Raw genomic sequence first — 21,144 nt, forward strand, 5'->3', positions numbered from 1 at the left:
GCCGAGGACGTCGCGAGAGTGTGCCACGCGCATCCTGTGAGTAACGGTACGCACAACCTAACCAACGAAATTACTGATCTTTTCCTACTAACTCCATTTTTTTATTTCACAGACATGTGCCGAGGCGCTTCGTGAGGCTAACCTGGCAGCATACTGCGGCAAACCGATAAACTTCTAATTTAAAAATAACGTTAGAAATACAAAAAAAAACTTAAACTTAAACCCTCTGAAACATCAGGGTGTAAGCTAGGCTATCGTTCGTCCTCTCTAAGGAATCTTGTACGAATCTAATAAGAATGATTTCGGGTAAAGAAATTTAGCCGTTTCACCGTCAATGTAAATCTTCGTTATAAAGTGTAATTGAGAAGTTTCGTGTCGAACGTATAAACGCATTATTTATTGAGATCTATGTACCGCAATTTTATGTGATAATTTATTGTTGCTGTATTTATTTATAAAAATGATTATATCACAATATTCCCTTGTTCTGTTCTGAGAACATACCCATAAATTTTTCCTGCATTTACTTGAAGTAAATGTTATGTACATTGGTGTATTTATTTTACTTTTGTAAATAACTTACAAAAATACCTACCATTTAGTGTAAAGAGTAGTTTGCTTTAATGCTTTTGGGAAAACTAATGACACTCATGCGAACTTTTATTATTTATTAAATAAAGCATTGATTTAGCACAATGCATTCTAATGCACCAAGGTAGAAAAAAAACAATAGTATATAAATGACAGTCATACATAAAATCTCTACATTGTGACTAGAAAAATAACGGCGACTGATTGTAATCGCCAACAAGTATGGGTGTAGTTACGTTTTGTGACTTACAATATTTAAATAGATATACTCTACAATTTGTCAAGAGCGGGTAAGCTACAATACTAAATATCTCACAACTTATCTCATAGTGGCACATAAATATTTCCAGCTCTACAAAACAACAATAAAAATTAAAATATAATTTTAGAGTAAACAGGTAAATCGCGAGAAGTAAAATAAAAATTTATAATTAAAACTGCTTATTATTTATAGTAATAGTAAATGACCCCATGTTACCCTATTGAAGCTCGAATACTATAACGCTACATAAATACTTGAGAGGAATAAATATTTGAGAGTCCGATAATATTTTCCTACATTGAATGTTAAATTAAAGCAAAATATTCTTCTTCAAATTAAGCTCTGCTGAATGACAAGTAATATATAAAATAACAACGGGTATCGAAGAATGCCTCAAACGATTGAGGGACTGTAATAAGTATATAACGTAATATAACGAATACAAAACTAATAAACAGTGTGCAGAAATCCTAGTTACATCTAAGAGTAAGTTAGAAATATTCTGTCTTCCAATGTGATGGTCACCAGAGAAGCGTTAATGTACTCTGCATTTACTTCGACAAAAACTAAATCCAAAGCCATCCCATTAATAAAGCTATATCTAAAAATATTGGGGCAAGATTCGTTTAATGGATAAGACATATAATTTGTTACACAAACGAAGAGCTTAACACCTGTATAGTCCGATATTGCGCAACATGAGTCGCCTTGAAGGTTAAAGGATGCTTTGCCTCACATTCAACCCCATGTATCTAAAACTTGGCTGCACATATTCAAGTAAAACTTAGACGACAAGATTTCACTGTACTGAGTACAGTCATTTGAGTATAAAACTGCACCTGCCATAGTCGTTGGATTTGATTCCATGTATTTACGTAATACGCGTTCAAGTTCTGAGATACTCAAGTTGTTTTCCACGTAAAAGTCCTTCGCTATGCGGAAACAAGCCTCCCATAAGTCCGCGTTAACAGGAAAAACCTCTACGCATTTGTCAGTAATATTAGCTGCCCTCACTGACATGTCTTCTTCCATTTCATAAGTATTATATTTTTGTGTGATTTGCCTTTTTATGTACCGCATTTCGTCACAACAACACGCCAATGTTTGATATATAGCAGGGTCAATTGGCGGATATGGTTCTTCATTTAGAATAGTCAAGGAAATTTCTTTAATCCTCTTAGCCATAGTGGACCTGATTAATATTTTCTTAACATCCGCATCTGCTGCTGCTTTTTCTGTCTTTTCATCGTTTTGGGTGACATTGTGTATCGAATAAAACAATCTTGCGCAACTTCACATTTTAAATTTTCTAACAGTAACCTTAAGCATTCCGAATAACAATTATTATGATAAGCTAGTTTAGCTGCCATATTGAGATTCCCGTTCACGTTTTGGTCGCTTATCCAAGTTTTAAGAGAATTAGGACATCGTCTGCCCATGATGTGTTGGTAAAGTCCTTAAAGGACGTCAGCGGATTTAACTGCGGTTCTATGGGCTTCCTTTGCAAGTCATCTGTATCAAAAGGGAACATGATATCGACTCTGTCAATAGGTTGAAACATGAACTTGTTGTTGTTGCGATTCGCTGGTATCTTGATTATACGCTTCGTAGTTTTCATCATTATAATCCTATTACCGCCTTTATCCCATTCCAATACCCCTAAAAAATTACAAGATTAATGTAAAGTAATCAACAAGAATTTTACAATCTACGAGGATATATTGTTATTTCTTACCTGCATATGAGTATTTCCAGTTGTATATATCCGACCGTCATCATCGATGTAAATAGTAAAGTCGCCGCCGCAAGCGACAAGTGCTTTGGTTTTAAATTGTTTATTTTCAACTTCTGGTGTTTTAGAGTTGGTATTTTTTACTGTGTCTGGCTGAATGTCCGTGCGGATTTTTATCTCTGTCGGGGCCTGCACCTGCTTACGATCTCCGGTGCCTGACACAATGTAAAAGAATTAATGATGCAGTAAAATAATGAACCTAAATATATAAAGTCAAGATATATTTTTACTCACCTAGTTGTCCATCGAAATTTAAACCCCAACCGTAGAGTGTTCCGAAATTATTCATTATGAAAGAGTGATGCCAGCCTGCTGCCAACTGTAAAGGCGAATAAAATGTTAGGGATTGAATTAACAAAAGGTCAGTTCTGAGTTTTGCGTTTCCTCCTTATTTATTACACTGCATAGGTTATAGAATATTTAAGGTGATCCATCCTTGATCCATCAAGACTAGTACAAATGTAGGAAAGCCTGTAATTAATTACCTGAACAATATCGCCTCTAATATGAGTGAGATCAAGTTGATGTGGAAGTAGATGCACATCTTGCGGTACTTCAGGCGCCGTGGGTGAGGTGGGGCTGGCGGGTGTGGCTGGTGTGGCGGGGGCGGCGGGGGTGGCGGGGGAGGAGGCGCGCCGCGCCGCCGCCGCGCGCACCTGCTGCGGGCTCGCGCCCCACGTCCACACCTGACCCTTGCTCGTCAGCGCCAGCTGAAACAAACACCTGTGCTCGAGTACACAGAAGGCTAATAATACAATGTTACCAGACTAATCGAGGATAAGTTGTCAGTTGTAAAGTAAAACTCACATTTAACATCGTTAATTAAGTGTTTGGGTTTCCAATAATCACACCCAAGAGAAAAGCGGTCTGTTTTCTATGAGACGATGGTGGTGGTACATTTAATCCCAAAAATGACTAACGTTGTGGAAGTATCCGGCGGCGATGTGCGTGACGGGGTCGCAGGCGGGCAGCAGCACGCGCACGGGCGCGGAGGCCTTGCGCGGCGCGGCGCCGAGCTGCCCGAAGGCGCCGCTGCCGAAGGCCCACACCTCGCCGCTGCGCACCAGCACCAGCGAGTGGCACGCGCCGCACGACACGCGCACCACCTGCACACAGTACACCATGCCGATACACCGTTACACCACTGCCGACTGATCCTACACTCCGTACTTCAGCTATATTTCGACAATCATTATTCTATACTTATACAACTACAATTACGTGTAACCAGCATAAATGCGAAATTTGTACAACCAAAATAACCAAATAGAGAATCAGTTCAATATTGCATGACTTCTATAGAATACCCAATACCAATTTTACTACTTCCTTTATAGTAAAAGCAGAAACAAAAATAATGCTGTAAAAGTTACTTACTTTTCTACCCAAAAGCTTAGTGACAAGTTGTGGGACGCTGTGATCATCGATGGTGCCCAAACCTAACTGACCATGAACTCCCCATCTAAAATCAAACGTATAAAATGTAAATTCATAGGTACTTCGCATATTATGCAGAACAAAATATTATAAATGTACACCTAATCATGGTTATTTGTAATATGAAAATATGGCAATTTCTAACAAAAAAACATTTAGGAATTGTCTCATTATAGGCAGGTATCTATTAAATATCATATTACACGAAATATTTGCGAAGATAGTACACGGTGGTTTATGACGAAACAAATATCAAAGAATGTAATTATATTCAAGTAGATATTATTAAAAAATTATATTCTATAATCGTACAAAACTTAATCACCTTGGTCGATAACAACGACCCCCCCCCCCCCTCCCTGCCCTGCGCTTACACCACTGATTTATTACTGTAATAAATAGATCATGTAATTAGCCAATAGGTACTTGGCGGCGCGCACATATCAAAATGTAGCCAAATTTATTGTGCGACCACCCGGAACTTATTTTTACAATATCTATTCATAGTGCATAAGTACTTACGCACATCATGAACCGCATAATTTGGCATCGAGCGCTTACAACCGTTTACCGCCGTCAATAATATCTATCTTTCAGATGTTATTGACAATGCTTTTCTTATCATCACGTCACCCATGTTGTCGTAACAACGTGTGTCGTGATGGTAAGTCTCCCACAACCATGTTAAATACTACTAGCAAAAAAGACGCATTGTCTGTATTCAAAATGGGAACTGGTTCTTTCTTTTTTTAATTCAACTACTACTAGCAGGGTTTTAAGAGTACAAGACCTTAACAGCCTCTTACAATGATTAATACACGATAGCCTACTAGGGGTGAGAGTGGAATGTCGAAACAAAGGTCCGCAGGTTTAGAACCCAAGGTACTATATCCATTTAAATAATTCATCAAATATCGTAGGTACGTGAAGTCCACAACCCTATCCGCATAAGGCAAACGTGGTGGACTTGCTGCTTAAACGTTCTAAGTCCTAGAAGAGGCCCATGCTCAGCAGTGGGCAGTATATAAAACAGAATTGGTAGATATAATAATTTAAATATCAGAGCCATGGAGTACCCCCAAGTGTAAAGTCGGCCGCCGACGTCGATGGCGGCGGAGTGGTAGTGGCCGGCGGCGACGGCGCAGAGCGGCGCGGTCCAGTGCGCGGCGACGTGCAGCAGCGCGCCCGCCGCCGCGCCCGCGCCCGCGCCCGGCGCGCGCGCCACGTCGCAGCGCCAGCCGCCCCACGCCGCGCCCACGCCCAGCTGCCCGAACATGTTGTCCCCCGCCGCGTATATCTGCAACCAACAACTGTTTCAGCATTTCAAACTAGCTGACGCTGGCGGCGACACACGCATGAATGCTTTGTTACAGTCTGGAAGTTCCACTGTGTACATTTCCAAAGTAAAAGATAATCTATTTACCAAATTTTATCCGAATCTATTCATCGGTTTGTATGTTTGCTTGTCACAAGCGTAAACGTTAAAACATGCATTCTGTATTATAATATGAGTAAGATATACAGGCTCTTACAAAAAGTTGGTATACAAAAGAAAACTATTTTAAGTTAGAGTGAATGAAAAAATTCAAATATTTTAGAGTATTTTAACAATGAAATTATACGTAATGGTATTTTAAAGGTGTAATATGAATATTAAAAAATTAAAGTTCATTTTCCTTTTACACATTCACCATCTAACTATGTTTAATTTACCGTAAACGGTACGTAAGACATTTACAACAACAGCACATGGTACCGACTGGGAATATTATATATAAACCGATATAACAATAAATTCTTACCCCATTTTCTGTCAAGACAAGCGTATGGTGTCTACCGCAGGCCACATCAAGGACTCTACCTATCAACTCAGTATTAACAGGAGTGTTTGTGTTCATAATTTTAGCATTCCCTTCGTCGGCCACGGCCCAGTGCGCCAGCCCACAGCTTAGAGCACGTCTCGGTACAAACTGATTTTTCCACGTCTCTGGCACTTGTGTCACTTCTAAATGTATTTCTGGACATGGTTCTCGAGCTTCCACCGCACATGCGACTTTAGTGAATGTCGATATTAAATTCAACATTCTTGTTGTCTGCAAAAGGAGTTTATATATTCTTACGATGTAATAACATCAGAACATACGTCATATTTTATGCACCAGTCAAATAAGACAAAGCTGTATTTGCTAAATGATAATCGTCACATTGTAAAGATTAAGAAAAATGTAATAAAAGATACATACATAAATCGTAGTGATTCCTTGTTTCATATCTCGCATTAACGGTCTCAATTGGTCTTGTAGCGGATTTAGCCATAAACACAACCGCTGTAATAATAATAAAACACTTTATTAAAGCAACATGTAATAATTAATACATTTGCTATAAAATTTTAATCATATACCTTTAAAATTATTGTATCAAATTGATCACATTTATCAGTAATATAATCAAACAACCACTGTCCATTTTCTTCTAAAAGTAATGGAACCAGACATTGGTACGTTAGGAGAATATTTAGTGCTCCGCGACATATATCTTTTCTTGACTTAATGGCAACTAGAAGCAAGTTAGGGTGCCCACGCTGAATACTAAATGCTGGTACTAAATCCCAAAGACCAATAGCAGCAGCAAACGATGTTAGCTCTTGAAGTTCAACTGTATTCAGCATTGTGAACTTTATGCTCCTGAAATAAAAAAAAATATTGAAAAATCAAAAAATAAATAAATAAAGGAGCATAATTTACAAAAGCCATACTTGTCAAACTTTTTATCTTCACGCACTCTCATTTGGATAAGAAATGCCAATAGTTTTATGGTGACCGCCGTATTGCCGAGGCTGCCTAAATTGCTTGTCGGTTTGTAATGCGTTATTTCTTGTATACGACCAAAAACACCTAAACGCGCAACCCAACCATCTGATGGACTCTGTAAGAATAGAAAAAAGCAATGAACTAGGCGTATTTTGTCCTTAATTTTTTTTTTTTTTTTGTATAGAATATCGTTAATTTTACATAAATAAATAATTTACTTACGTAATTGGCTTATTTCAGACCGTAACGTGCTTTATTTATAATTTTTTATCTAACTAAAGAAAAGTTACTAACCTGAGACAAAGAGAACAAGTACTGCGCCGGCGCGACATTCCCTCTAGACATGAGCATGTCGGCCGCAGCACGTAACAGCGGGCCCACCGGCGCGCCCATCCCCGCCGCAGACTGCTCCGCACCCGTACACCCGCGCATTATCAATCCCACCAGCCATTCACATGGCTCGCACCTGAAAAATGTTATATTTTATTTATGACTCGTTATTAGACATAAAACACTTTTTTACGATCGTTTTATCTCCTTAAAATATAAAAACGAATCAATTGGAGTACTAAACACCAATATAATTATATTAAAAGTGAAAACAACACAATATGTTTAAGGTAATATAAACATGCATAAACTTACATAGTGCTCAATACATAAGCCCCGTGTGTTGTGACAATAAGACATGGTTCTAGGTTAAAGCGAGGGATTTGCAAATCACACATAAACGTAGGTTGTTGCCATCCCGTGATTGCGGGCGGAGGCTCTTTTGTTGACATCAGATGAGCTTGGATGATATCACCAATCAATTCTGCTGACCACAACAGTGTGAAATCTCTTTTAGTGCCCAATAAACCTTCACCCTGTAAAGAAACACAAACACAACATTAAATAACAGATATTATTCCAAGTATAGTAAAAACTATTTCTGATTTGTCTTAATATGATGTTGGTTATATTGCTTTACATTATTTTCTGTTTCAATATGAACTAATATTGTTTACACTAGAAATTGTACATTTCAAGAGTTTTAAAAAGGGAAGAATATATTTGCGTTATAACGAACAACCTATTATGATAGATCAGGCAAAGTTTTTACTATCATTAGATTTCCATACCTAGCAGTACTCAGTTTATTATGACCATCACTGCAACTTAATTTTAATTTATTACTGAAATTTACTTTAGTAATTTATTATAAGTTTGTAAGCTTTCCTTATATAAGTATTTATTAAAATATAATCTTACATTAAAATCCATTTTAAAAAATGATTTAATTGCCACTCTATATATTATGTACTAGCTTTTGCCCGCGGCTCCGCCCGCGTTATAAAGTTTTTCAGGCTAAAGTTTTCCGATATAAAAGTAGTAGTTTCCCGGGAGCCTTTGTTCAGGGTCTCAAACTGTTTCCATACCAAATTTCATCTTAATACGTTGGGTAGTTTTTGAGTTTAACACGTTCAGGCAGACAGATGCAGCAGGGGACTTTGTTTTATAATATATATTTTTAGAACTTTTTAAGAGGAACAATCCCGTCATACATCATTGTTGCATAACTTTAACCGTTTACGCAGCGCACGCAACGGAAGCTCTCAAAACTAATAATTTTTCAGCGTTTTTGCAACATGTTTCATTACTGCTCCGCTCCTATTAGTCATAGCGTGATGATATATAGCCTATAGCACTCCGGGATCAAAGGGCTATCCAACACAAAAATATTTTTTCAGTTCAAACCGGTAGTTCCTGAGATTAGCCATTACTGCTCCGCTCCTATTGGCCATAGCGTGATGATATATAGCCTATAGCGCTCCACAAACAAAGGGCTATCCAACACAAAAAGATTTTTTCAGTTTGGACCGGTAGTTCCTGAGATTAGCCATTACTGCTCCGCTCCTATTGGGTATAGCGTGATGATATATAGCCTATAGTACTCCACGAACAAAGGGCTATCCAGCGCAAAAAGAATTTTTCAGTTTGGACTGGTAGTTCCTGAGATTAGCCATTACTGCTCTGCTCCTATTGGATATAGCGTGATGATATATAGCCTATAGCACTCCACGAACAAAGGGCTATCCAACGCAAAAAGAATTTTTCAGTTTGGACCGGTAGTTCCTGAGATTAGCGCGTTCAAACAAACAAACAAACTCTTCAGCTTTATATAATAGTATAGATTAAGTTGGGTTTTATACAATATGGTGGAGCATTTTTTAACATAATATACAGAATAAAATAAATGGTTGGGTAAAATATTATATTATAACATTGTACACATTTCCATTTACTATATGTCTTACCTGAATAATTGAAAAACATGAACTATGAATTTCCAATTCATTTTTTCTTAATAAATAAATTATTCTTTGGGACCAAAGACCTTGAATATATTGACCATCTTTTTTGATTTTAGGCCTAAGAGTCCTCGAAGGTGTATCTTCTTCTGGGCTTTCCAGCTATAAAAAAAATCATAGACATTTTGAACAATATAGATTTTTTTTATCAGTGATTTATTTTCTTTTATATGTTTTAAACTAGTATTCACAAGTATAGTAATGCTAACTGATATAAAAGCCAATAAATGCTTATTGAATAAAACTTACAATCATTGTCCCTTCATTAAGCTCAAATGCTGTCAGGAAATGTCTCCCATTCACATACTGTGCTGTAAGAGCCCAATTATTAGATCCCTGGCGGAACATAGGTAAGTAATCTGTAGGTTTCAGCACATATTCCACTGTTTGAGCCTTGTTGTCATCTACAAATAAAATAAAACTTAAATGTTTATTTAACTAGTTAAAAAATATACAATTATATAATTGTATATTTTTTAACATATATTTATATAAGTACTATGTATTTTTGTCTTATATCACTTAGGGTTAGCCTAAATCAAAACAAACATATTTAAATAAAATGTGTGAAATATAATATATTAGTGCTACTATTTCCTTAATATTACAAAAGAAAACTGTTTATAATATGCAATATTAATAAATGAGATCAAAAAACTTTATATACTTTTTTAAATCCTACCTTTTGATCCACCCTGTATCAATAAAGTTATTTTATCCTTAGACAACTGTCTTATATAAGACATGAAGCTGTCCTTTTTGTCTTTATCATTTTGTGCTCTTGTCTGTTGAAGCCAGTTGTAACCAAAAGACCGATGCTCTAATACAAGCTTCCAATGATGACATTTGGTGCTGGAAACCTATAATTTAAAACGGCAGTTGGCAACCATGTAGCATGTAAGGACTTCATGGTGACAAAATGAAGTAAAGGTGTTGATGGCAGCATGAGGCCAACCACCCACACTACCATCCATCCCAAGAGTTATACAATATAATTGACAAAAGTAAAAGTGCACTTATGTCAAGCAGCCTTCAACTGCCTGCCAGCGGTCCCCCAATGGGCCCTATTAGTCACTTATATGAAAGGCAGGGGATACTGTGGTAGAATTCTATAAACACTCCCAAAATGCAGGACAAACTCCTGGAATATAGTTTGTGATCTCTAAATTAACAAAACAAAAATAATAACTTACCAAAAGAGTCAATAAATCAAGCGAATCATCATAGCATATTTGCAAATCTGTTATAACTCCTGCAACTTTACATTCACCCACAATAGATTGGGACTCCAAAGAATAGAATGTAATAGCACCAGTCTGTAATTATATTAAATTCTTAATAAAATATACTAATATATTAATATGTAATTATGTAAAAAACTTCAAACTTACTTTAGATCCAATAATGACTACATTTTCTGACTCTTTAGTCAGCCAAAACACAACTGAAGTTGCCTCTGCAATACTGCCAAGTGGTAGCACAGTAACACTTGACAGTGACCATTTGTGGTCAAATGCATTTTGCGGAACGAACAGCGGCAAGAATGGCACCAATAGCACTTTCTGCTCGCTTATCATAAGAACCCAAGTACCGCTAGGCTCGAAGCACATACAGTATATAGGATTATCCAAAAAATCCCAATCATAATTTTTTTCGGCTCTACCGGTTTGTGGATTGATATAAATAAATATAAGCTCTTTGCCACTTGAAAATGCAAAAAACTTTTTTAAGCCGACTTCATAGAAACTATATGTAGCTACATCTATTTGAACCAGCACATCTAGTTTAAACAAACCAGAAAAGTCTAAGGGATCTCCGTGTACAAGAGACATTTTGTTAATTTTGGTAGTTGGCCACAAATAACTTGAATAGCAATTAAATTTTGGCCATTATAATAATATTATTACACTTGGGATGTTTTTTTTTATCTCCAACTATATGTAAAACACTCAGTTGTGACTGGAACTTCGAAGATATTATACATTAACAATACGTTTTACTTAATAGAAATTAACAGTTTATGGTTTTAATCCCTTCTATTTTAATTAAACGTAAATTCCATCATATAAATCTGTAAAGCGCAATAGCAATGACACTCACTGAGTCGCTTAGATAGACTGACATTTTCGATTGTCCATCTGACAACTGAGAAGGGCAACTCTAGTTTATTGGTCTCTGAGGGCAACTGACGGTTTAGGATGAATATGACAGATTATAGATGCCAAAGTGACGGCTAAGTGCCAGATGACGATTTTAGGCTAGATTTATACATTCGGAAATGCATGTTAAGTTCCAAAACGGAATTCAGAATGACAAATACAATATAATGGGGTTGACAACGGACAAATGACGCTAGTAAAGCTCATTTCTAAATTTAGACTCTTTTTAAGTCGAAAGCAATAGATATAAGAAGTTGTCATGACTGGCAATCACAAACATATTGATTTATTTTTTCTGGAGGCGAATTAGTTAGATCTCTCTGCCTTTGTCTGAAAAAATTAATTTGGCGAGCGTACTGACCGAAGACCCGGAATTCATTTCGTCACACTCAGTTAATAAGTACTTTAAGGGCTAATACGTGGATGAATACAACTTTTACTAAAATTTCAATTAGAATGTAAAATACCTAACTAAATACTTAAGGTCAGGTGGGGCAAGTGCGCCGACGGGGTAAGTGCACCTGCCCTAAAAAAATTGAAAACTATTGATGTTATACAATTACCGCAATCTTATATCTATGCTACTAACTGAAATATAGTTCCACTAAAAAACATAGATGGCTCTGTTCATTTTAATACGATTTATTCGCCATTTTATTTTAAGTGTCTTTTAGACCCGTAAACAGAGATGACCCCGTAAAATATAACATCAAATATTTCAAGATATTTAACATATTTCTGTAAACCAGTAAGGTGAACACATAGTTTAAACCTTTTATTTTAACTTCCTGCCTGAATTTTATTTATATATACTAAAATAAAGGATTTTTTAGCAATGCGAAAAAATGTACCTCAAAATTTTCGAGTAGGGCAAGTGCGCCACAGTTAATAGTCGTATGGCGCACTTGCCCCTGATCCATATATAACCAACCTTTTTTGAGAATATGTTTTACTAACATGAATTATTATTATTAAAATGTTAGACTTAACGGTATATTTTTTTGTACTCAAGGTATTTTGTTTTGAGCCGACTTAAATAAAAGGGCGTATTAGTTAATTCATCGTATATTTGTTGTTTTAGATGGTTCGTTTTTTAAAAAATAAAAACTGAAATACCTTGGTCTAGAGCAACTTTACGTGAAATGGTTGCAAATGTTCGATCAGGCACGTTATCTGGGTATAATGCAGCTAAAACATATCAAATATCATAAGGTCAAATTCTAAGTAATTGAGTTATAACGCATTCAAAATCGTTAATTCCTACATTTTTGTATGTTTTCTTTAGTTTTTAGAAATAAAATGGATTTCGTATTAGGGTACTATTTTTTTATTCCAACATATCCGCACACAAAACTCTAATATTAATACCTAAATATAGCAAAAGAAATTGTAAAATGTTTTGAAGCCCTGATTTACAAATATATGGCGCACTTACCCCGAATTTGATTTGACAGCCATAGTTTGTTATAATATTGAGTGATTAAAAATTATCCAAGAGCAATGCGAGTAAAACCTATTTCTCTATGGACTAAAATGAGTGTTTTCTTTATAATGTTTCATATTGGCGTTTTTGTACACAGGCGCACTTACCCCATTTCCGGAGGCAAGTGCGCCTACTTCCATTTTTTTTACTTTGAGCAATATATTATTAATTTATGGTCCGATTTCCTTGAATGGCTATAGATTGTTAACACAAAATACCAAATATTCTTAAATTAATAAAATTACATTCTTAAGTCAAAACAAAAAGAAATTATTTTGCATTGAATCCAGCTATGAAAAATTTATGGCGCACTTCCCCCGACTGACCTTACTTCACAAAACTTGTAATTTACTCATTTCATATTTTGTTTTGTTATATTTCTAGTATCATTTTCTTTCTATATTGTATTCATTTTTAAATTAAATAAAAGCGGACGTGAAAGTAAAACAAATATTTTTTTATTTTATATCAGTTATGAATTTAGATCTGTTTCGTAAATCTATTTTTTCCCAGGTAATCTATCTTCCTAGTTTCTAGTCTAGTAGAAAAGTGGCCACATTTCTATTTTTTTAGAAAAATGAGAGGCTAGCACCTTTGTGCTATGAGGCTACACTATTCATATTAACATTTACATTCCATAAGATATTCCATCTTCTATCTGAAAACCCGGAATTTTCTACACAACTCGTAAATAAAAACTAGCCGTCTGTTTTGGAAACGTCAACAAAACTACACATATCAATATTTAAGAATATGTATGGGTGCATGCGGAATACTTTTTCGTAGGGTATTGCATATCTATACTGTTTGAAAATGATTGGGCAAGCATCCATTGTTCAGATTCTGAATTTCAAATCCTAAATTCGGAATTATGTACTATTTGTATAAGCTAGACCTTATATTCCATTCCATAGATTTTAATTTTCAAAAACAATACAGATATTTGACATCTGTTTGACATAAATAAACAAAGCGCGCACAAGGGCGCAATATTTAATTTTAATGCGCAAGATCAAATATAATATTGCACATTTTTTTGTCTTGGCGCAAATATATCGTTATAATTTTGTGCAGTATAACATTGATATCCCAAGTAATTGTTTTAGCGAACGTTTTTTATAAACTTAATTGAAAACTCTTTCAGAACCTCTCAGAAGTTGTGTTAGACAGCTACAATGTTTGCCTTTCGTCGTATTCCGTTCAAGCACAGTGTAACGTTCAAGCAACAATGTCGAAATGAGTCTATATTTCATCGTGGTGTTCAATATTTTTTTAAGAAAAATTTATTGCTTACGAATAGTCTAACCTCTGGAGGGTTTTTGGCCATTGGTGATTTGATACAACAAGAAATTGAATTTCAATCAAAAATTTTACCCGAAAGATATGATTGGCTCAGAGCAGGTAATGTTTTTTTTTTAACGTATAATGCACCATATAAATCAATAATAATAATAATAATATCAGCCCTGTATTATATACTTGCCCACTGCTGAGCACGGGCCTCCTCTACTACTGAGAGGGATTAGGCCTTAGTCCACCACGCTGGCCTAGTGCGGATTGGTAGACTTCACACACCTTCGAAATTCCTATAGAGAACTTCTCAGATGTGCAGGCTTCCTCACGATGTTTTCCTTCACCGTTAAAGCGAACGATAAATTCACAAAGAATACACACATGATTTTTTAGAAAATTCAGAGGTGTGTGCCCTTGGGATTTGAACCTGCGGACATTCGTCTTGGCAGTCTGTTCCACACCCAACTAGGCTATCGCCGCTTCAATAAATCAAACTGCAATATATTGCAGTTCTATGTGTCTATAATATTATTCTTATTTCAGCTCGTATGTTTATAGTGGGCACATTAATGGGTCCTATGCACCATTATTATTATATTTATTTAGATAAAATATTGCCCAAGGCAAACTTCAAAACTGTATTCACAAAAATACTATGTGATCAAGCAGTTGTATCTCCACTTACTATATTGTGTTTTTTCTATGGAATGGGAATCCTTGAGAATAAATCTTTAGAGGAAAGCAAGGATGAACTTGTAAAGAAATTTAAATATGTGTACTTGGTATGTAGCATAATCTATATTTCCCACTTAACCTTCAAAATTAATTTATTTTTCTGTTAAGTCCTCTTAAACTATACATTTATTTTCACATTTTTAAAATTAAATTTGTATTCAATTCCTCTTTTGTCCTATTTTATTGAATAATTGACAATATGATGACATTGGTTGACAATATTATTAATAGGGGTTTGGATTGATATTGTTTTTTGTATTTACGTAACTATTTAATTATGTGAAAATTAGCAAGCTAAAACAATCACAAAATAATTTAGTAATATCCTACATACTTATATTCTTGTCTCTTTCTTACAAGAAAAAATATTCAGAGTATGACAATCATTAGGTTATACAATCTTGTCTGTATGTAATTTTTGTTATTATTGGTATTACTATTTTCCAACCCACTTTTATCTAAATTAATAATATTTAAATGCAATATAAATAATATTTTTTTATAAGTCAAATTGTAAGAATTTTTCTTTCTTTTTCAGGGTGACTGCTTGTATTGGCCACCAGTACAATTCTTAAACTTTTACTACTTACCCACGCATTACAGAGTCTTATACATTAATTTAGCAACAATGATATTTAATATATTCCTATCATTTAAAAAACAAGTAGGTGCTAATTTTTTCCAAAAAAAATATTATTAAGTACTTATATGAATTCCCAAGTTTGCTGCATATGCCCAGTGTTTCAGGCACTTCAATAAATAATCCCAAACTCAATCTTCAAACTGATTCTGAAAATGAACCAATCAAAATAACTCCTTTGTAAACATGTCAAAAATATTTTTCCTGATTCGTATGAGCTGGATAAAAAAAATCGATTGGGATTGTTTATTGCAAATGGCGGTTAATAAAAATGACATCTACTTGTCTTATTGTTGCAATTCTACAAGATGCAAGTTGATATGGAGGATGAGAAAAGTATGAATTGTAAAGTCGAGAGCACATGTTCCTCCACCACTTCCCCTTTCCCGCTTTAATAATAATATAGAGCAGAACGTAATTTACCCTACGGAAAATTAGGAATGGAATATGTGAATTCATTAGAGTTTCGACGTATAGGAATGATCGATCAAGAAAGTTAAGTCAAGTCAAAAGCTTAGGTCTTTGGTTGGTTACATTTGGCAACTTTTTTAGAATCTATGGGATAGGGGGAGAGCGGGGGCAGCTACCTTTCCCTTGGCGACGTAATCTTAAGTTTTTTTTAGTAAATACAGAAATAAACGTATAATTAAACAAACACTGTTTCATATCCACTATGACATTTAATTACATAGGATATTAAACCATAAACAGACTGTGTTTTATTAAATTACTGTAGCATCATTACAAAAGTATACAAAAATGTATACCTATTGCTTTTATCTTGCCATGGACATTCAGTAGATAAAAGGTTCACAACATTGACGTAAGTATATTCTATAGACACGAACGTCCATATAAATTATTTGTTCAAAATCTGAACTAAAATTGCAATCAAAACGTCAATGTTATAACCAATTTATTCACATGAACAACAAATAATTTTACTTATTTGACTAATATTTTTTATTCACATCCAGGTTTACACTGTACATAACCACTCGCTATCAATATTGAAATCATACTGAAGTCAGGAGTACAGATTGGAGTATATTTGAGTCGAACACAATGCGTGTACGGAACGCCAGATCTAGTACGTAGTACATAAGTAATATACATCGATTGCTCACAATAATTATTATATTCCAAAAATGTTAGGTTTCTAACGAAAACTGGCTGAATATATTTAATTTTATGTATTTTTAATGTTATCATTACATCCATTACAGAAATTAGATATTTTAAGCAATATTCCGTGTGGGGGTTTTTATTTTAATTATTTTATTCCTGACCAGTAAATACTACTTCCTGACTAGATAAATAGAACATCAAATCATATAGGATCATTTTTTATTGTGGTCAATTAGCATAATTTGCAGGTAAGTAAAAATAATGCTTACCATGCATGAATTCATGTTCGTATATTTTTATAATTAGCAAAATTTTAACGTAGGTACGTAAATATACTGCTTAGCAGGCATGGTAGTCGAAAACCATGCTCATAAATGAATACTGATTATTATGTTATTTTTTAAAGTAAAAATAAACTCAAAGATATTATCACAAATCAGTATAGACATACTTTCTCGAAGTCAGTACTGTACCGTTTGGCATAATTGAGCCTAATTCATCATAGGTATTACATATCCTATTGCTTTTTATAGTATTTAAGAAGTACTGTGAAATACTCCATGTTTCATTAGGTGTGCGCTTAGATTAGACTATCTAGGAAGGACGCGCCATGTGTGTTTTGTTGCAAACAAGAAAATTCTGTCATTTTCAATGTAACTACTTAGAAAGAGCAATATATTATACTATATCGATTTGTGTCGTTATAAACGCACACTTAACAGTTATTATAAATTTACGTATAAGCATTTAGTTTAATACTTTGATAGAAAGGAATGATCACACAAGGCGCGTACTTTATATATTGTCTAAGGGTTTTAATATCTGGTTACAAAAACATTATTTTTTCGGTTAGAATAACTAAATACAGATAACTGTCTATCGAATATATTATCTAAGCCACTATATTGATATCCCACAGTTTTGAAAAGATGTCCAGTTTATTTCAAAAGTTGATAGATGAATTGCACACTGGCACTATGAATTCCTATTTTCAGCACTTACAATATTATATTTTAACCCCAACACATAGTCCAATCATCTATTCTTGTCTGTAGTTTCACTACTATACTATATAACGATAATGCTGGTCCTAGGGGAAGCCCGAGCCCTCTAACGATGTCGGCGCGGCGTGCCATACATAGAGCTGGTCCATCGAATTCCTAAAAATAAAGAAAACGATTACTGTGATTTTATCCTCAGGCATGTACAAGATATTAAATATCTTCTCAAAGTAATCAATAAAGTTACATCATAAAAAAAGTGACACATATTAAATCTATTAAAAAATTACAAAGAATTTACAAAATAATACTTGCCTGTTCTTTCAATATTGGTGCAGCCTCAGGATGATGTTTTGAAAAATATTGAAACACGTCATCTGTAGTCCAATTTGTTATACTCAGGTATATTTGGATCTATAGGAGTATCTTCTGACAACTTTGATGGTGCTCTATCTAATTCGTGTGGTTTTAAGAAAGGATCTAAAGATGGTGAGTTTTGAGCTATGTATTCAATATTCCTTGGTATTATTGCAGGCGAGCCAACTGCAGCCGGCCGGAATTCTAGACAGTTATGGCACTCCCACTGGTCCCAGGCTATATGTCTCTCTGGTATTCTAGGAGCGTGACAAAGTGCGTGATAAGCGTCTGAACATATACTGCACACCGTGAGAATACCCTGCAATGAAGAATTTGAATTTGGATAAAAGTTATATATAATTTTTATTGTCTTAAACAGTTCATAAGAGGTTGGAATGGGACATTTGAAAGTATGTAATTAGTAATTACAGATAAATTTCTTACACGAAGACGCGCCTCAGGATTTTCCCTAATGATAAGTGATTATCGTATTATGTACCTATATGTATGACGTTATTCATCGTATTACTGTAAGCAGTAATACGATGAATAACGTCAGGAAATTGCAATATCATATTATATGATACTGAAAACAGATAGGATTATAATTCAAAAGTTTGGTATAAGTATCAACTAGAAGTGGTGGGGCGCGTCTTTGTGGATGAAATTACCTATACCACCCTACAAGGCTACATGGACAACTATAGATTTGTATTGGGTCAGGTGATTCTGGTAAGAGAGAATAGTAAAAGAAATGCAAATTATCAGAAGCCTGATATCGAAATAATACTATTTTTCGGATTTTATCGCGTTTTTTATATTATATTCATAGGCTCGGTACAGACTCGTACTATGATAACGTCGGAAGAAAATTATAGGTAATATAAAAAACTACGATAAATGCCACAAACATAGTTTTAGTTCGATGGTCAACATTCGCTTGAACATAAGAAATCAAAAGACTTTTGAGAACTTCAGCAATCATCAATGTCAGTTAAATTCTGTTTGGTCTAAATTCTAAAACATGATTGTTGATAATGATTACTTCTTAACCGAATTTCAGCCACGGCGGCCAATCTTAACGGAGAGCCAAGTACGCAGAAGATATTGTAGTGCACAAGTGTGTGCGCAGTACACAGTTGCCTTCTCTGTTCGTTCATTCTCTTAGTCTGGTGAAACAGCAATCCATGACCTGTGAGAGATCAGGCGCAGGAACAAAGGCTTTACATGCTTTCCGAGGCACGGGGGTATCACATCGCCAACTCCCCAACTCTGAGCTGCGACTGAGTAATTTTTAAGATTGAACAACCCTGTCACAATTATTTTGCCCGACCAGGGATTCGTACCCGAGACCTCAGCACGGTTGTCGTACGCGTACCGTGTACGATTAAAACTACGCCACCGAGACAGTCAATTTTAAAACGTAGGTCAGTCTACAAAATATACTTACCTCCGAAGTAGATCAACGTTAGAACTACATTAGCCCGATATGGGATACGTATGTCTATCTCGACGTTTCGGATCTTTAATATGGTAACTAGTATCATAAAGCTACAGTTGAGTGTGTCCAAATGTGACGAATGGTTGGCGAGTACGTGTGTTTGCATATCTCAGATGCTACGCACGTGCAAATTTGTTAGCTTTCTGTTTAAAAAGAATAAGTGTCCGCGAACTCCACGTGTGCTTAATGCTAGACATTATTAAAAGCGCGTAAACAATTGTATTGTAAGAACTGCACGCAAGCGGCGCGTTCGCCATATTTGGAGGCACCCCGTAGGTTCTAACAATACCATATTTTCGTCGGCGTTTGACTGAATGCGTGATGTTTTTACATTTCAACGCATCAGCAACGCTTAGATCTGCGGTTATTTATAGAAGACATGCATTGCAGGTTTCATACAATTAAGAAATTAAAAAACTTACAGCATCATTTGTTTCGCAACAAACAACACATGTCTTGCAATGTGGACATTGCCACGTGTTGTCTGGACGAGGCTTTAGAATTCCCGAACCCGATTGTAGGCAACGCAAATGTGCTTTATTGTTACAATCTCTGCATTCTATTAATCTGTCATTTGATCCTCGAGGTTTTGAATTCGACAAACAGAGCACACTCCCCCTGACTCTTCATGTGGAAGGGAGTCATCCTGTTCTATTTCATCACCACTCCCATCAAAAGATAATTGACTTTCTGACAATGTTGTACCTTCTTCTTTTATATGACCAGCAATCATCAGCCTCTTCTTAATAGTACTTTTATTTAAAGAACCCACTGGTCTCCCTCGTTTCCTTTTGCTGGGTACATTGTTATCTGATGGATCAAACACTTTCTTGGCCATTTTACGTCTTTCCCCTACTCTTACACCGGCATTCCTGGTAGTGCTACTGCTAGGTCCACTGCTACCAGCGCCACCACCACGTTTTTTGGGCCTGCCTCTCATTCTTTGAGGGATGATCTACATGACGAGTTTGCAGAAGAAGTCATCTGGAACATAAATGATCTAATATTTATTTAAATTATTGTTTCAATTTAATTTTTATTTTACATTGGTTCAAAAATTAATTAGGATAAATTATTTGCTGATGTGACACAATCAATGACAATTGACAGCAAAGAAACTTCAATATCAAAAAATATTATATTGTGACATTGCATAAATAAGGTTTTAAATTTCATCTGAATCATGAAAATGTGCATGAGCTTTATTGCAAGAATATCTAGAGTCTTCAGCAAGTCTTGCTGATTCTTAACGCGAATATTTCCTTCTAAGGGCGGATTATGCTAGCATATTCTATAGAGCATGGAAATAGCACCTGTACTGTGGTTTTAACAAGAAGCTTTTAATTTTTCTATTATATACACATCTGTGATTAAAATTATGTGTGTAATGACTGTTATGTTCCAGTTTGAAGGATATTGTAGCCAGTGTAACTAGTGGATATAATGAGACTTAACATCTCATGTCTCAGGATGGCAAGCGCAGTGGAAAACAAACCATACTTTGTAATCCAATGTGTTTGGATGGTGTTTTTATTGTTAATAGGAGGTCCTATTGCTTATCATCAGGCAAACAATAAGCTCGTCTCATCATTCAAAGAAAA

At 35.2% G+C, this 21,144-nt stretch overlaps 3 protein-coding genes and 1 pseudogene across 3 annotated transcripts in view; 2 read left to right on the top strand and 2 right to left on the bottom strand.

Annotated features, from left to right (window-relative positions):
* The window catches only part of LOC115441058 (dihydrolipoyl dehydrogenase-like), a 46,039-nt gene extending 45,603 nt beyond the window's left edge, over positions 1–436 (top strand). The window contains exon 12 of the mRNA XM_037443543.1: positions 113–436. Coding sequence (XP_037299440.1) covers positions 113–178 — 66 coding nt within the window. The 3' untranslated portion in view covers positions 179–436. The remainder of the gene's footprint in view (positions 1–112) is intronic.
* Positions 437–658: 222 nt separating this feature from the next.
* On the bottom strand, positions 659–11,418 carry LOC115441059. The gene is given in 20 exon segments (XM_037443545.1): positions 659–2,073; positions 2,076–2,261; positions 2,264–2,499; positions 2,575–2,800; positions 2,880–2,964; positions 3,131–3,355; positions 3,566–3,751; positions 4,023–4,107; positions 5,159–5,379; positions 5,885–6,175; positions 6,326–6,409; positions 6,487–6,769; positions 6,841–7,010; positions 7,190–7,361; positions 7,541–7,761; positions 9,193–9,348; positions 9,496–9,650; positions 9,929–10,106; positions 10,440–10,562; positions 10,638–11,418. Coding segments are annotated over 20 exon segments (4,206 nt in total). The 5' UTR covers positions 11,079–11,418; the 3' UTR covers positions 659–1,591.
* Positions 11,419–13,852: 2,434 nt separating this feature from the next.
* On the top strand, positions 13,853–17,268 carry LOC119190710 (mpv17-like protein 2). The gene is made up of 4 exons (XM_037443141.1): positions 13,853–14,289; positions 14,725–14,963; positions 15,455–15,580; positions 17,257–17,268. The coding sequence occupies exons 1-4, from the start codon at positions 14,064–14,066 to the stop codon at positions 17,266–17,268; spliced, it is 603 nt and encodes a 200-aa protein (XP_037299038.1). The 5' UTR covers positions 13,853–14,063.
* LOC119190767 lies at positions 16,217–20,863 on the bottom strand (annotated as a pseudogene).
* Positions 20,864–21,144: the final 281 nt, after the last annotated feature.

Source organism: Manduca sexta, chromosome 26 (genome assembly GCF_014839805.1).
Source record: "Manduca sexta isolate Smith_Timp_Sample1 chromosome 26, JHU_Msex_v1.0, whole genome shotgun sequence".
NCBI classification, from domain to species: Eukaryota; Metazoa; Arthropoda; class Insecta; order Lepidoptera; family Sphingidae; genus Manduca; species Manduca sexta.